Raw genomic sequence first — 18,649 nt, forward strand, 5'->3', positions numbered from 1 at the left:
TGAGATGGGTTGCATATAAATTTAATAAATAATAATTGAGTGCCTTACCCCTTCCTTGACAGAACTGGTCAGCTGTATGGTTCCCCTCATTTAATTATTTTTCTTTCCTGCACTGAGGTATGCATTCTGCCTGGGCTTTCAACATTGTTGCTTTAACCTGGTTCCATGCACTTCAAGGAAATTGGGCCTTGCTAACTTTTCCTCTCAGCTTCCTTTTAATCAGTTTCACCTGTATCTTACCTGATCTCCAAAATTCTACCTTCTCATAGTGGTGAAGAAAAAAAAACTATGAAACCAATCTATAAATACAATAAATTCTGTTTTGCTAATAGTTTGATTCTGCTGGTATGTAAGAACAGCCTGCTTTCTGTACCTGTGAAAGGCATCTTATTTCATTTGAAAGTTCCATGAAGTTACTATACATTGTCATGGAAAAAATCCAATGAAAAGATGAGGCAGCAACACAAAACAATAATTCTTACTTTAAGATTCAGAGGTTTATTTTGCTAATAATTTGGAACATAGCAAGCATAATAACACAACATCACTTACATTAATAACCCATTGCATTGAGGTCCACTGGCATAGCAAATTCCAAAGGACAGCTATAGGCCAATGGCAAATCAATCAGGTCCAGACCCAACTCTTTATACCCTTTCCCGTTCTAAGACTGTAGACAGATGGTCTGCTGACTTTTGCTGATTTCTGCTGACTTTTGCTGACTTTCTACTGACTTCCTGCTGACCTTTTGCTGAATGTAACTTTCCATATATACTAGTGTACATTGGAATCCGCATCCATCAGCTACTTTCAGTTCCCTATTTCTTAACTGTTCCAGACTTTATGTTCTAAATATATTTGAAACGAGCAAGTTTAGCAAAGTACAATTGAAAACTGCAAAATTAAGCATAGCACAGACTTTGATTCAATGTTTTGTCCATGAGGCCTGATTTAGTTCATCTGGGCCTAAACCTTGCATAAAAAAACAGCCAATATTTTCGTTTTCCACAACGTAATGACAGCAGAAGCCCCACAAATGCTCAGTGCTCTATTAGGCTTTGCATACTGTCTTTAATTTTGCAGATAAAACAGAATTAATGTAATAGTCAAGTGAAAGAGAAAAAAGCAAGTTTATTAACCTGAGAAAACACTGAAACAATGGCTGGACATCAGGACAAAAAAAGAAAGTCTGCCTGATTAAATGCATTTCAAGTGGCTATAGTGTATTACAATGACTTTTTGCTGATTACAGTGTAAGATAGACATGATGTAAATTTTGATGGCTTTTGGGATTCATGTCATTTATTATAAGGAAACATGTTTTTCACATTTGGAAATGAAAATAAAGTTAATAAATTAGTTGTATGCTTCCACCCAATTACTTGCTTCCAGACTTGAATTCTAGCATGATTTTCAGCTTTACTTTATGATAACTATGATTTATCTCAGCAGTTCCCAAACTTTTCTATACCCCGCACCCCTAGAACGCTTCTGATATATTGTCGCACCCCTTACAAAAGTTTGAAATAACAGCAATGAATTATGCATAGACACTATAATTTTGAAATTTCTAAACTCTTGGAATATCGTCTTGCACCCCAGGGGGTGTGAGAGTACTCCTGGCTGGGAACCCCTGATCTAACTGGTTTGGCACTGCAGTGTATAACTACCGTAGTATCAAAATTTAGATCAGAGCATCAGTTATCTGTCTACTAGAGTTACTTATACAGTGCATCAAAGGCATGGAACTGCAAATCAGTGTAGGGTTTTTTTTAATATAAAATATGAAGAACAAAGCTCATGCATACCTAGTCAACCTATTATTTTAAGAACTTGTCTCTACTCAAATTTTGGAGCTTTTTAAAAAAGAATTAATGTAATTTCACTTTCTGTACTAAAGGGCAAATTTGACTATAAATTGCATCATGAAAGTGATTTTCTCTGTGGGTCAACAGCAGATTAGACATTGAACATCTCCTTTTATATTGCTCCTTTCATTAGGAACTATATTTGTATGGAATTTATTTCATGTCTACTCCTACTACTATCATACATCATCCAAGATACTCAGAAAATTATTATATTTGACTCCTTTTAATGGATAAGCATCCCAATATCGTTTATAAGAGGGTAAATGTTGTATTGTTAGAAGCTCTTGATGTATTTTAAATGAACTTTTGTTATAAAAATATTTTATAATAATCTATATAACAAATATATCACAACTACCTAAAGATGCATGAAAACTGTCCTTGGACAATAATAAAGAGGTACTCTAGTTTGAAAAAAAATGAAGATATTTCCACATCTGTGAAAATATTATGGAATACAGTTTATCACTGTTAATGTCTTACATTCAAGAGTTATAATTGTTTAGAATTGTTTAACAACTTTTCAATTTTCAATTCCATTGAAATAAACAAAGAGGTAATCTGTCTCAGGTATTTCAGGATTACAATTCAATACAGCAAGATCCTTGATTTTAATTAATCGCTAGATTCTGTGACAGTATGGACACTACTGCATCCCTTCCTTTTATACTTGGAAAAAATCAGTATTGATAGTAAAATCTGTAGCCCATATTAACTGTAGTTATCAATCTATTTCTTCTATAGGGATTTTGGCAACATAAAAATAGCATCTACATACATATCCAACTGTTTTGATGAGGATACACATTTTGTTAAATATATTTTTCATTCATTTGCCTGCCCTCTCCACTGTGCATGAAAAGAAATAAGAAATGAAAAAAGATGCAGATATTGGGCCAACAGTAGTCAGTTATATTTTCAGATATTCTAGAGATGGTAAATATGGAGTGTCTGAGGACAAAAGGAAAGTTAAATGACTATACTTACATGTACTTGCATTGTTCCTGAAAGTGTGCTGGACTGTAATAATGAAGTTTCTCCATGATGGACAGATTGATGTGTATGAGATGTTGTGTGAACATCTGATTCTTCTTAATGTATAGTAATAATACTTATTGCTCTTTATGAGGAGACATATCTGGAAACATATACACTCATACGTACAAAATTCTGTGCAGTCTCTAATGTCTCCTTTCATGACAATTCAAAATAAACAGGCTAAGTTTGTAAGGTAGTTATGTGCATGTAGAGAACCTAAGCTGCATATAGGGTGATTCTTTAGTACCTCACCTGAAACACTGGTTAGTATACACTAAATTTTCTAGCAGTATCCTCTGTAAAAAGTAAATATCCGTGCTGTTTTTTAAAAGTTATTTCTTATGATTGTGTAATATCAGGATATAGGATAAATGAAGATGTACTACTTGCATTTTATATAATTTCATAAAATGTCTGGGATCATAAGAGCATCTTTTCTACAGGATTGTTAAGTATTGTAATAAGGCTGTATTATAATAAGTGTAGTATTAATTAAAATGAACAGGATATAATATAAGTCCTTCATTTTGCAGAACTTTTTTCAAATATGGTAATTCCAAAATATGAAGTGGCTTAGAGACAGAGTCTCACTTAGGAACCAAGGATTTTAATAGTGCATTGTTCCTGAAAGTGTGCTACTGTAATAATGAAGTTGTGATGTTCCCTAACAAGAAAAATTTAGCTTGGAGTTTTGATGTTCAGGGATACTGTACATAGAACAATTATCAATTTGCTTTCAAGACGTATCTCAATACATATAGGCATAACTTTTCTGAAATGATATTTTGGCAATTCATGTAATATCAATACCACCACTTATTTAGGAACCAGGAAGATACAAATCTATTTCTATTGTCTGTAAAGTGGTTGGACATTACAATCCTGAGGGAGGAAAATATGCAGAAAACTCCTGCAGAAATAATAAACCTAGCATGAGCAGTTGCTTGCATAACATACTTACCCATAATTAATCGACCCGTTTTCTGGGCTTGTGCATGAATTAAAATAATCGCCCAGGCTAGGTTCTCACAATAGATTACGTATAACTCTCCTTCTTAACAGCTCGTTAGAACTAAACCTGCCTCCAACTAGTCTATCCTAGCGAGAAACATATGCTGGCCCTGGGGAGAAAGAGTATCCGATTGTCTTTTTCCATCCTGAACTCCACGCAGAGCCGGTTCAGGCGTTTAATGCATTACGAAGACCAGTCTTTGGAGGGCTGGACGCACTCATGTGACGGCTCCGGCAGGCGGGCAGAAACAGCCGCCCCGAAGAGCGACGGCCTACCCGGGCCCGGCAAGCAGCAGCAGCAGCGTTCCCGCTGTTGAGTTTGTCACTGCCGGGCCCGGGCTGGGAGAGGTCTCCCCTCCATGGGGAGGCCCAGCAGCCCTCCGCAGGCCGAGATCCGATCTCCGCTGTGGACGTTGCCGGAGGAACTGCTGCTGCTGATCTGTTCGTACCTGGACGCGAGGGCCTTGGGCCGCTTGGGCCAGACCTGTCGCCGCCTTTTCCGTTTCACTTCCCGTGATGTGCTGTGGAGGCGCCTCGCCCGTTTCTCCCTGAACGCAGGCTTCAGCGCGCTGGGCGCCGACCTGTAAGCGCCTAGGCTGGGGAAGGCTGGTTGGGAAAAACAGGGCATGCGGCCTAACTCGTTGCTAAGGAGCGACTCTGAAATCAAGGCCCGCCCGCTTGATAAGGGAGGAGGGCTGTGTTTGAAACGGCGTAGTCGCGGGGCGGAAGGAGGGGAAATGCTGCTTAAAGCTCTGACTAGAAACTTTGCTTTGTGCAGGTGGGAGGTCTCAGGTCCTGGTTGGGTTGGGTCCCGTGCTGGGTATGAAATAGCTTTGAATTCAGTTGCTCAGAAGGGAAACTTCCCATTTTAGGTTCCCTGGAACATAGTAGCTGACTATATTGGATACGAGATTGCTGGTGACTTTTCTCACTCCAGTTTTTTGATACTTGCCCCGCCCCGGGTTCGAATTAGAACTATCGTTAAGACAAATCCGACTTACTTATTTCAGGACAAGTTTAGCTGGCTCTCTTTAGCTTAGAGCGATTCCAGGGAATAAATTATTGTAGTTCATTTTGAGGGGTATATCCTGTTTTTACATACCTGTAAAAAAATAGGGATAGAATTTTCCACTTTACGCAGTTATTTTTGAGTGAGGCTGGGGTTTGCTTTTTTAAAACCGAAAAATGTTTTAGGAATTCTGCTATAGTGTTCATATATTTTTCCAATCAGAATAATTTTGGGCTATCCAACTGGTTCTTTATAATTAAAGCACTTTCTTAGAAGATGTGCACAAGCTATTTGAACCAGTAGTTGTGTTAATTCTGAAGCCTCAAAATGTTTTAATTTTGTTAGAATGTGAGTTTCAATAGGTCTGCAGGGTTATGTAGAGTTTTTAGATTTTGAGGTGAATGAAACTTACAAAGCTTCAATTGTTTCACAGCATGTCTGAATCGCTTGATAAAAAGAACAAGTAGTATCACTGGAGGTCGTTTCTGACCTCTAGTGTGACAATCACAGATAACAGCATTTCTGCATTATGTTAATCTAGAAAGAGGAAGAAAATGGAATGTCTTCCCTGATCAGTACAGAACTGCCAGTGGTTTGCCATTGCCTGCTTTCTAGGGCTGAACAAGAGCAACTGGCCCAAAGTAACCCAGCTGACTTCTTGCTTAAGGGGGTCTTAAACTCACTGCTCTATCCTCACACTTAACCACTACACTAAATTGGCTCGCTGTTATTAAATTAATAGTATTATTTGCTTCATAGAGTAGTTGGATGTTAAAACTACTATTAACATTCTGATGAATTAACTATTTACCAAAACTAGGTTATCAGTAATAGCATTAAAGCATTAGCATTAAAGAGAAATTGTAGCTAGTATTGGAGGAACCATAATTTGATGGTAGAATATGCAGAAGGTCCAGGTTTAATCCTTACTGTTTGTTACAGGATCTGAGCATAGGGATTGCTCAGAAGGAGTGGGAGAAGCCCTGGGGCAGGAGCCTGGGCCTGCACTAGGCCTTCTAGGGCAGGCATGTCAAACTCGTGACGTCACGCGATATAGGGACTTTTTCCCCATTGCCAGCAATGGGGTGGGTGCGGTTTCGGCGTGACGCATCTGGCCCGTGGGTCGGCAATTTGACATGCCTGTTCTAGGGCCTTTTCCACCCCTGAGGCACCACCTGCTTCCCTTGATAATCCATGCATTTGCTTAACAGTCCCATCAGGTGCAGCATGTGGTGTGAGGTTGTTAAGTGAGGCTATCTTGCTTAATGGCCATTACCATTTGTGATCGTAATGTGGAGGCTCCATTATGGTCATAAGTTGAGACCTGCCTGTATATACATTTTTGAAGGTATATTCATAGTTTCTATTTGATTTATTATACTGCACCTCATAGTACAAAGAAAAGCAATAAAGTTTGCTTTTAGGCTATTACAAAATCTGTTTTTTGGAAACATAATTTTCCCACAGCTTAACAAATTGTTCAGTTTCTCACCTCTTGCTACTTCTTATATCTCCTCTTATTTAGTGTCCACTGTGTTGCAACTATATTGGGAAATCTGACAATTATAATATTACCAGTTGCAAATAGACATGTTATTTAATATATAATGTAACGTACTTTATTTTGGATTAGCATACATATAAATCCAATCATTGTGATCTGTAAGATCATGGTTTTTTGTTTCACAAACATGTCATGGTTACATGCTTAATTGTAGTTAAAACAAACTTAGGGTTAACTTCATGTCCTAGGTTTTAGCTTAGCCAAGTCTTAATCAGTTTCATCTATTTCAGGCTGTATTCTTATTCATTGAAGTGGGGATTAGAGTTAATTATAAGAGATTAAGTAGGAGAATTATACATTATTATTAAAACCTTCAAGCGTCCTGGCAAAGTCATTAGGGTACAAATGGGATAAATAATACATTGTTTTTAACAATAGCCATTACATTTTTCTATTAAAAATGCACAATGCCAATCAAAAATTATATGACACTTAGAATCAGTGGTGAGATTCAAATATGTGAATAACCGGTTCTCTGTGTGGATGCTGCTTCCGGAAGTCCATTCTGGGTCTCGGCAACAAAAAAATAGCTATTGGTTCTGCCGAAGTGGTGCGAACTGGCTGAATCCCACCACTGCTTAGAACTATATGCCCATTAGAATGACAGCGTAAATGATAGATAAGGAAAGCGCCTATTTCTTTCCCATAGGATTAGTATGATGTCTTAGGATATTGTAGGCAATATAGTATATTCAAGTATAACCGTATCCCTATAAGCATTCTAATAACCTGAAGTAAATATAGACTTGTTTATTGTGTTAAAGGTACCAATGTATGATGGAAATAATGTTAGCTTATATAATAGATGCTGTTTGAAGTTTTACATGTTGAAGTGTTCTCAATATGTCAGATTCAGAAATGGCAGAAAATGTTAGTCAAAATATAAGGAGAGAAAGAAATGCAGAATAGTTAATATGAATGGTTGCTACATTGTAGGAGCTGATCTTCATCATTATAAGGACTTATTTCATATCTAAAGTTAAGCGTATCTGTTTGAGCCTTATCATTAAATGGGTTTTAACTTTTAAGTTCACAAGCATTCTTAGAGAGAAGTGTATTCCCACCATGAATATGCGACAGATTCTAATATAGACTACTATGTCAGCCACTTTTTTTTTCCAATAGTTTTTGCCCAGTCACAGTTGCCCATCTGCTGTATCACCTAGATTGGAGTTTAAATATTTCTTCTGAAGTTGAAATCTCAAAATACAACTGCCAGACTCCCAAATGGAAACATTTGCTTTGAGCGTACAACATTTGTTAATTCTGGGCTCAGTTCAAAGTATTGACATTTAAGTGTTGACATTTGAAAACTTTGATGGTTTGGGTCAGAGGTAACTAAAGGACAACCTAGCAGTACAACTTTTCTACCTTGCCACATATAGAAATAACCATTTCAGTGACCATATGCTGACCCTGTAGTGGTCTCCCAAGATATTCTGTAGTCATCTTAGTTTGACACTCAGCAGAAATTTTTTTTAAAATTTTCCTTGCCCTTTTCCTAAACTACCACATATATGTTCTTTTTATAAATTTGTATTTTTGTGTATTGCTTGGTCATGGGGCATATAGCTGAAGGGCAAAATGTAAATAATCATATAAAGTAAAATAACTTCTTTAAGTAGGGTGCATTGAATAATACCTGTCAATTGATTCTTTGGTGTCTATGTGACCAGGAGAAAATTTTTTAGGTGAAATAAATCTATATGTTTTGTGTAAAGCTGATCCCATGCAGAGGAATGCAGTCAAATTATAATGGTGACAAAGTGCCGGAAAAGGGAGTGGAACTGAAGAGTAAGAATAATTGAGCCACAGGCAGTGGGAAAAGAGCTGGGAATACTGGTTTGGCCAGGCCTCAGGGCCAGGTTACACATTCTCCCATGCATTAACAGCCACAAGAGATCTTTGTTTAAAGGGGGATTTTTCCCCCCTCTTTTGGGCACTTTGTCATTTTTGAAACAATAGTAGTGCTTGGGGAAAGAGGTAAGAAGGATAACTGTAATTCTTCTGCAGTATCAGTTAGTGGTCTTTCATGTGTCGTAGTCACAAATGTGATCTTAACTGAATTCACAAATAAATCCTTAGATCATTAGAATATCCCAACTCATCCTTTAGTAATAACAATAATAATAAACTATTCAATTATCATCTGATTTAACAAAGGAAGCCAAATACACAGACAAGTGCAGACACAAATCCAAAATACAATTACTAGGGATTAAACCCAATTGAACATAGGATATGAATATGATTGCATAGCCTGTGCCATTTATTTTATGTCAAACAAATTTTCAACACAGTGGAAAGGAGTTCATTGCTAAAAAGGTGTGAGATGCCATAAAGAAAATTTCTCAAGATTATGAAAATTAACATACAACTTTCACTGTTTCGAATTGGCATATTTAAAAAATTATGTTATAAAAAAATATGATTTTGTTATCTAAGACCTATCACCCAGCAACCAATGCTTAATGTCCCTTTGATTCTAACATAGCCTATTGAGACACAAAAAGAAAACTGTTTAAAAGCACCACATTGTGTGTGTGTTTCTATTGTTTTAAATGTATTATTCATGATTTTTGAGGTCTGTCCAGTAATGCATGAAAAGAGCTTTTTCTTTGTTATCCCTCAGAGCTAATGGGAAGTTAGAGATCTTCAATTCAACCTCATGTTTGACGGATGGAAAATCTCCAATTGCAGCCTTTTTGTTTGTTTATTTGGCAGTAGAGCCTAGTTCATGTTTCCACTCTATTTGTTTACTTATTTACATACTTCTATGACTACTTCTGTGATTGCATAGAGCAGAACTAGTTCTAGTTTTGAATTTCTAGTATAATAAAGAATGAAAATGTCACAGAAAAATGCTATGTATCTCTCTGTTTTAAAGTAACTCTTGAAATGGACAGGGATAGATGCCTTTAGTACACATGAATTTTGTTGCACTATAAATGCCTTACATTTTGTGTTGTATTTTGTAATGGCCTTGGGAAGCAAGTCTTACTTAGAGTAGTGGCCTTAAAAAAAGAAAGTATTAGCCACTGTTATTCACTATTGTAACCTTGCTTTAAGGGATAAAACTAGACCACAAGTAGATTTTTTGTATGAAAATTTGTACAAAAATGTTATATACAGATGTGAAGTTACATGTAATGATGTAACTTCAGAGTTACTGTATCATGGAAAATCTGAGAGTTTGGGTTGAGTTCCTGAGTTTTGGAATGATAGTGAAAAATATGTACATGGAATGCCTGGAATGTCAACATGTTTGTCAGTGGACCAACGTATGCCAATAAATTATTGGACAAAAATAAGTCATTGTTACAAGTGATTTTCAGGCCAAAATTCAACAGTAAGGATGGCCAGAATAATAGGAGAGGAAAGTGTGAAGTAAGGATAATAAAGGAAGGAAGATGCAGTAATGCCTGCTTAAACTAGACTGTTGAAGTTGACTGTAGCTAATTAGCCCGAACTCACCTTTCTAGCTTCATGAGAACAAAGTTCTTTCAAATTTGTGTTAATAATAAACAGCTGCAATAACTCTAGTTTTGCAATTTGCCATGAATTTGAGGGGTCGGTAGTCAAGAGCTTGCACAAGACCTTGATAAAAACATTTCTGAAGTTTATATATGTTATATATGCTTTTAAAAGTAGTTTGATTTCATGCAGAAGATTTCAGGGTTACTCATTCTTCACTTCATTGGTCCACCAAGTACTACATTTAAACTCTGATCTTTTGATAGTGCTGGTTAAACAAAACCTCCTTGATGTATGACTAATCTTTTTCATTTTTCATTTAAAAATGAAATGCTTGTTTCCTTCCCTGTGTATTATTTTGGGCAAGTCCTGTTTACTCTGGACCAGTTTATAGCTTTGAGCTATAGTTACAAATGTGTTCCTCTGCATGAGGATTCATTGTGAACCACATGCTTTCAAATGAAAATAAACTAAGCGGTGACTTGGAAAACAGGAATGAGAAGTGACCAGGAAAAAAAGGTTCTGAGTTTAATATTGACCAGAAAAAGAAGATGCCCAGTTTAATAGCCAGTTGATTAAGCTGACCCCCTCCCCAAACAAAAAAAATCAAGTTTGTGGAACCATCATAACAATTTTTATGCAATAATAAGACACATTCTTTTTCAAATTCATATTTAAGACAATTTTAAATAAAGATACATTCTAGGTTTGTAAAATACTGCATCAGAGTGTCAGAAGCATGTGATAACTATGGGAAGAAATATTATTCATTCACATTTTCTAAATTCATAGAAAATAACGAGATACATATACTAAAGTCTGCTAAATTATTGGAAACGTGTACAGTCAGTGTAATGTGTTAGAAGATTTCTATCTGGAAAATTTCAAAGAGTTTAGTTCCTTGTATACTAGGATTGCAAATATATTTTATTGCAGAAAGGGAATTACATTGATTGGCCAATTCTGTTTTTCCTTTCCTTTGAAAACTGGAACTGTAATAAAATCCTAATTTTCATGGAGTCCTATCAGGCCCTGTCTTTACATTGTCTTTTCTTCCTGCAGAGTGGTAGGAATCCCAGTGAAAGAAAGGGTCAAAGTTTCTCAGAATTGGAGGCTTGGACGCTGTAGAAGAATTCCACTCCTCAGATGGAAACGCAAGCAAGTGATTCCTTTTCTTTCCTTACCCTACTATCCACAGCTAGAGTTACCTTTCTTTGGAATTCATCCCATTTTTGGTCTCTATTGGGCTGTTCCATTGAATTTGGACATTTTGCAGTTGCTTATTGTAAGGCTTTACTAGCTTATATCACTAATATTTTTCTAATATCCCAGTTCTCAATACATTTTTAGTTTTATGCTATTCTTTTCCTGGTGATTACTAATTTTAAATAGGACCGACTAAAGGCTAGTGAGAACATAGTCTCTCTTTTATTACTTCTTGCTTCCATGAAGGGTAAAGACTTTTCCAATACAACAGACAGACAGATAGACAGAATTAATTAATTAATTAATTAATTAATTTCAGTTAATAGCAGACTTTTCCACAAATAATAAGAATATTTTCTGTTTCCCCCAAAATAAGTATTTACTGTTAATTGTGAATGAGGTTATCTTTTGTGTGACTCTATTGGGGGCTTGAAAATTTGCTACTTAATGATTATTTAGCTTTGAACTCACACAGGACATATTATGTATATCTATATATATTTGTGTGTCTGTGTGTATATTTGTATGACTGTGTATGTGTATTATCTTAATGCAAACATTATAGTGACTAACCTAAATTGGCAAAGGTATCCTTCATTACCATTTTTTCAAATTTTTGGTAGCTGTATATATTTTTTTCTGCTAGAGCAATCTCTCATATTTTAAATACCCCTGATCAGATCTTTTGTAATAACAAAACTGGCAGTTAGCATCAAGAAATGAAGCAATTTTTAAATTGTGTTTGTTAATATAGCATAGCAAATACGGGCAATGAACCAGCAGCATGCTTTTTATAAACACTATTAACTGATTTTAACAATTTCTTTCAAAACTTTCAACAAAAAGCCTGGATAATTGACCATTGCCTGAAAAGACAATAATATATACCATTTTGTCTACAACCTTTCCAAAACACTCTGGAAAAATTAGAATTTATATGGTTCAATTTTAATTCTGCTGCTCAGAATTATATTCGTAGTCAGTTCTTGGTAATTTGTTGAATTGATTGCATTCTATGCTGTAAAGAGAACAGTGAACTTCATCAAGTTCAAATGGCAAATCTTCACAAAGTTTTATTAATATTTCAAGAGAAAATGGTCATGCTTAGTATAAGAGAATTATATAATGATAATAAGTTTCCCTTGCTATTAAATGAAGTAGATACGAACCATTAAATGTTATGAATAATCTTAATTGTTGAGACCTATATATTTTAAAAAGGAATGATTAAACTGGCCCAGACCATTTTGCAACTTGTTAGGTTGGTATATTATTTCTTTTTTTAGATTATTTTCCACTTCCTATTACGAACCACTTTGTTGCTTTTAATTTTTCTTGCAGTATCGGCCATTATATAGAAGTCTTTTCTGTCACAAATTTTTTTCAGTATAGTTTTTTGTGCTTGTTTACATACCTTTTTTATGAAAGGACTCCCCTGCTTACTCTTTTCACTGCTCTCTTTTTAGCATAGAATGTTTTATTTTAAGTTTGCAAAATAGAAGCACAAATACACTCCTATAAAGAAGTTTCTTCTTCATTTGAGTTGATTTGGTTGGAATTATTACAAAATAAAGCACAGATGTTTTAAGAAGGGAGAAATTTGAAGTTCTAAAATATAAAGTTCTAACTTAGGATTTCATTTCACTTGCATTTGAAATCAAACCGATTTTATGTAGACCACCCAGGCTAATAGCTAGATTGAATATTGAGTCTCCTTTAGAAGTTGTATTTTACCAATGTTATGGTGTGGTTTCTAAAATGCATTTAGAGATCTATTAGTTGCACAGATTACAAATATGATATAGACAATGTTTGCATTGATTTTTATACATTATATTTATGTATTTGGTATGAATAAATACCACATGAAACCATTACCCAGTGGAAATTGACTGATTTATTAATTTATTTATTAAAGAAATATATATGGCTAACCAAATCACACACACTGATTTCTATTTAAAATATTTTTCTCTCCAGTTTAATGCCCTGGATGCAACTAGATGGTGATTACCTCTATCTATCCCAAGCAGAAGATATCCACCTTTATTGGCTCCACCCTAAAGATACCAATTTGGTATGGTATCCTCAGACAGTTTTCTCTGGTCACCAGGAGGATGTGTGCCGTTTTGTAGTTAATAATGGCCATATTATCAGTGGAGGAGGGTAAGTTCTTTATTGAAAGAAACTGGGAGGAGAATGAAGATTGTTGAGTGATTAGCATTAATATGTAGCTGAACGAGAACAGGAAGAACTCACTTTCAGAACATTGTTTTCTATTGATTATGAAGAGAGCTTTATAGTAGTGAACTATGTACTATATTCCTTGCCTTTTCCTGTTACACCAACATTCAAATAATTGTACCACAAAAAACAAGACATGCATATGGAATATATAATACTGAGATAAAGGAACATTTTGAATTTTATTCAATAGGCACATAGATAATCTGATTTTCTTAGTGCAAAATAGGACTTGAGTTTGCATAATAATGCAGTAATCTTGATTATTTGAAAAATTGCCATCAAATATGTCAAACTATTTCTGTATATGCAGATAATTTGCATGAAACTAAAACTGTAGACCTGCTTTTTTAAAAGAATATATACCCTGAAAGGTATATTTTAGGATACATTTGTAGAAACCTTTTAGTATGCAGAATTTATTAGCATTTTAAATATACTGAACTCTGTATGTCATTAAACTGGCATTCTGCTGATATTTCAGAAGTGAATAGAATAGAATAGAGCTGGAAGAGACCTTGGAGGTCTTCTAGTCCAGCCCCCTGCTCAAGCAGGAGAACCTATAACATTTCAGACAAGTGACTGTCCAGTCTCTTAAAAACCTCCAGTGATGGAGCGCCCACAATTTCTGGAGGCAAGCTGTTTCACTGGTTGATTGTCCTCACTGTCGGGAAGTTTCTCCTTAATTCCAGGTTGCTTCTCTTTTTGGTCAGTTTCCAACCATTGTTTCTTGTCCTTCCCTCTGGTGCTTTGGAGAATAATTTGACCCCCTCTTCTTTGTGGCAGCTCCTCAAATACTGGAATATTGCTATCATGTCACCCCTATTTCTTCTTTTCTTTAGGCTAGACAAACCCAAGTCCTGCAGCCGTTCTTCATATGTTTTAGTCTCCGGGCCTTGGATCATCTTAGTTGCTCTTTTCTGAACTTTTCCAAAATCTCAACATCTTTTTTATAGTATGGTGACCAAAATTGGCTGCAGTATTCCAGGTGTGGTCTTAGGGTTTTATGAAGTGATACTAATACTTCGCGTGATCTTGATTCTATGCCTCTGTTTATACAATGATATCTCTACTGTAATTCCAGCTAGAGCCTGAGGAACTATTCTTCCACTAATTCCATTTTCTGCTGTAATTTTGCACATATCTAGTGACTGCAGCCTAGAATAATTTAAAGCCTAATCCAGTAAATTGCCTTACTTACAGAATAACAGGTCCCTCATCAGGATATGTCCAGGTGTTCATCATATGCCACAGTATTATATGCCTTATGATCTTATCTGAGATGGTGATTTTTTTTTGCTTGTGATTTTATTTTCTAGAGATGGAAATATTGCCCTCCATAAACTTAATAGTTCTTTCAGTTTTAAGATCCTTGGGCATCAACAGGAAGTGAACTGTGTGGATTGCCAAGAGTCTATCATTGTGAGTGGTTCTCGAGACAGAACAGCAAAGGTGGGCAAATACGTTTTACTGTTATTTGTGGTATCAGGTCAATGTACATAAACACAGTTGATGGCTGGGACTAGAAAGTACTTGTTATATTTAACTTTGTGAACAAATAAAAACCCAATGCCAAAGTCCTGCTAACTTCCAGTCCTTGGATAAAGGCACAACTGTTTAGAAGCCTAGCACAGAACAGAATATTTTACTTGTTTCTCTTCCTTAAATAACCTAATGATGGGACAAAATAAAAAAATAAAAAACAGACTGGGAAAAGTACAGTTGGAAGTGTGTGTGTCTATTTTATATGTGAGATCAACATTGTAGTACATTTATTAACGGAGATATCTAGCTTTTTTTTTAAGTATTTTTTCCCAACAAAGAAAAATACTGGCTCAAGATGGAAATATAATCGTTTTCTTTAAATTATAGCAGTATGAATGTATTTCTTAATTGCAACACTCATAATATGTTACAATGTCTACAGCATATTTAAGTGATTTGTATAGTCCAAAGCTTTGAGAACATGTGTTGCTTTAGGCCTCTGCACTGGCAAAACAATGGAGGAGAGCAGAGAGCAAGAGGAAGAATTGCATAACATTTTCTTCATTTTTTTTCAATTCCTTCTTTCTATTTCTCCTCCCAAAATATTGAGATAATTATTTTTAGAATCAGGATTTATTTTTATCATTTTCTATATATAGGTCAGAAATAATTTCTGTGTTTACTGAAAAACAGTTCTATGTAATTTGGATCTTTTTGAATTCTTCCCCAGAAGCTGATGTAAAAAGCATAGTTAAATATGATATGAGTTACTGTTACTGCGTTCATATGATATGAAATGGGACAGTGACTCAAATCATATAACCATATAGAAACATGACTCAAGAGGACAACGGAACTTGTCTCAAGATAGCATATTTTGATATGGGCCTTTTTTTATGTCACAGTTCATCTTGGAGGATTTTGCTGATCTAATAGAACTGTAAAAATAATGCATACCCAGTGTTTATGAGAAGATAGAGAACTATTTAATTATGATGGCTGATCCACTATACAGAATACTGTAGGGTCCAGTGTGCTTGCTCTGTTACTCTGAAGTTAAAGGCATCTCATGACCTTGGGGGCACTTTGAAAGTCACAGAGAATTTTCCTTTAATTGTCTTCATTGTTTTTTTTTTCAAGGCAGAAATGGAATCTGGCTCAACTAACACTCTTCAAGCCTGATCCTTATGAGCAGAGAATTGCTTTTATTTTTACCCTGACATTTTCCTTGTGTTAACTCCTAACTTGAAGGGAATCCCTATTAGGTCTCTAATGGGAGCTGTAAGTGCATTGGGTGCTTTGGAAGGATAGTGAGTGTTGATTAGGGTTGAGCTTTGAGTAGCTGCTAATGCACATTCCACATTGATAGGCACCAGATAGCATGCTCCTAGCAATATTTTTAACCTCTATGAGATAGGGATGCATTAAAAGAGCTAAGTTTTTTCTGCTGCTTTTGCTGACACTAGGTGCCAAATTCCTCACTGACATTGAATAGCCTGCAATCCTAAGTATTATCAATGTCAACAAACAAACACAAACAATATGCCAAACTTTGAATACCCCCATTCAAATAGGGGGAGAATAAATGGAGTGAGGACCAGAGGCTTCAGTCTTAGCATGTGAAAAGTAGAATATCAATTTTGGAGGATGGTGAAGAGAAATTTTGGAATTTGAAACAGGTTCTGAACCTCAGTACCCGGTTTGTGTAAAATCATTCACAAACCATTTTAGACTGGGAACAAATAATATATAATGAGGTATAATTATTATTAAGTGTATGACATCCTGTTATTTCATTGCTATAAACAAAATTATTCTCCCCAAATCTTGTAACTTAAATAATAGAATGGAGGTTTTACATTAATTTAAGAATGTATTCAAAGTATCTCATTGGGAGGAATTTTCTTTTTAAACACAACTATTCTTATATCCATCTTACTATGCACCATTCATCTTTTCTCTCTTTTCAGGTTTGGTCCTTATCATCAGGCAGGGCTGGGCAGTGTCTGCATACAATACAGACAGAAGACCGGGTCTGGTCTATTGCTATTAGTCCATTATCAAGGTAACAAAAAGAACATTGAAAAAAATCTCTCTCCAATATATGGATATCTCACATCTAATGTAATGTTTTCTATTCATAGAGTTGCTTATCCTACAGTCAGAAGAAGTTTAAAATTTTGTGTCATGATAGAATCAATCATAAAATTGATTTATGACTCAAAAGCTTTATTTTGTAGAAAAAGATGAGACTGGTTTGAACGATATTTTGGTTGTATATATTTTTTCCCCACTGAACTGAACCCTAAGATTTGAGAAATTGAAAGCTTTGATTTTATTTTATTGATTTATAAAGTCAAAACTTTTTATTTCATTTGAAGTGAGGTAAGAATAAAACCTTGAAATATTTTGATATGCAGTAGTTTGTTAATTTATGGAGGTTAAATAAATGACCAAGCAATCAGTTCTGCTTCTTACTTGAAACTACAAAATCAGAGTGCTATAGAAATATATATAAGAGTATTAAGAGAATTATAAATTGTATTAGATAATAGTGGGATAAGGAAAGGTACAACTCTACTTGTAATTTTACTTTTTAACATTAACCCTAAGAATAACGTTCTATAAAGGTATTATAATCATATATATTGATGCATAATTAGAAATATTATATATATATTCTTTACTATCTATATTATATATATTTGCATATTTAAGCTTAGACTATATAGATTGAAAACCAACTTGATCAACAAAAACAACTTGCCATAAATTGGTATATGCAACAGTGGAGAAATATTATTCAAGCAATAAAAATGACAAGTACCGCAACAACAACTAAAGTTGGCAAAAAAAAACAGTTACAAATCCCACACCTATAATGGCCTCTTCTACAGGTCAAAGAATGATAGCGACCATGTTGGGGAAAGAAAAAGCAGAATCGGCAATGAACCCACAGAGCATGCAGATAATACTACAAACGATTTAAGAAATAATGATGATGACCCAAGAGGCAATAGCAAACAATCACGAAGAAACAAAAATATATCACAAAGAAATCAAGAATGATATTGGAGAAATGAAAGATGAAATTAAAAACATGAATGATAAGATAGGCAATATACAACAAACAACGATGGAAAATGAACAAAGAATCCAAAAAGTTGAAACAAAAATGGAGCATGTTGATAGCAAAATAGAAAGGATGGTACAGAAATCTGAGCAGGTAAATAGGGAGTTGACTGAATCGATTGCCTTTTTGGAAATGAATAAAGCTTCATTCTTTCTAAGATTCCAAAATATTGTGGAGGAAAAGGAAGAAGATTTGGGAGAGAAGATGGCGGAGATGTTGGTGGAGATATTAGGCAAGGAAAAAACAGGAAGTAAGAAGAGACATAAGACGAAATATATAGAGTATATACAAATTATGCACGAAGGCATAGATTGGCGAGAGGTCCATATAAGGTTTACTAGAAGATCAATAAGGGATGAAATATATAAAAAAACAAGAGACGAACCAATAATATATAAGGGTAAAGAAATAATTGTATTAAAACAAATACCACGTAGTATATGAAATCAGAGACGAGAATACCAATTTCTAACGACCCAATTAACTAAATATAAAGTTATGTTTCGATGGTTAATACCTGAAGGCATATTTCTAACTTGGCAGGAAAAAAAAATATAAGATAGATACACTTGAGAAAGCGCAGGACTTTTATGAATGTTACTTTACACAAGGAG

The 18,649-nt window shown here is 35.0% G+C and overlaps 1 protein-coding gene across 1 annotated transcript; it reads left to right on the forward strand.

The window, feature by feature from the left end:
• The first annotated feature begins 550 nt into the window (after nucleotides 1-550).
• Nucleotides 551-17,628, forward strand: LOC120302558 (F-box/WD repeat-containing protein 4-like). The gene is made up of 5 exons (XM_039331137.1): nucleotides 551-4,503; nucleotides 11,030-11,125; nucleotides 13,154-13,339; nucleotides 14,737-14,869; nucleotides 16,873-17,628. The coding sequence occupies exons 1-5, from the start codon at nucleotides 4,280-4,282 to the stop codon at nucleotides 16,969-16,971; spliced, it is 738 nt and encodes a 245-aa protein (XP_039187071.1). The 5' UTR covers nucleotides 551-4,279; the 3' UTR covers nucleotides 16,972-17,628.
• The last annotated feature ends 1,021 nt before the right edge of the window (nucleotides 17,629-18,649 follow it).

Source organism: Crotalus tigris, unplaced genomic scaffold, assembly GCF_016545835.1.
Source record: "Crotalus tigris isolate CLP2741 ecotype Arizona unplaced genomic scaffold, ASM1654583v1 scf7180000024434.1680833, whole genome shotgun sequence".
In the NCBI taxonomy this organism is placed as follows: Eukaryota; Metazoa; Chordata; class Lepidosauria; order Squamata; family Viperidae; genus Crotalus; species Crotalus tigris.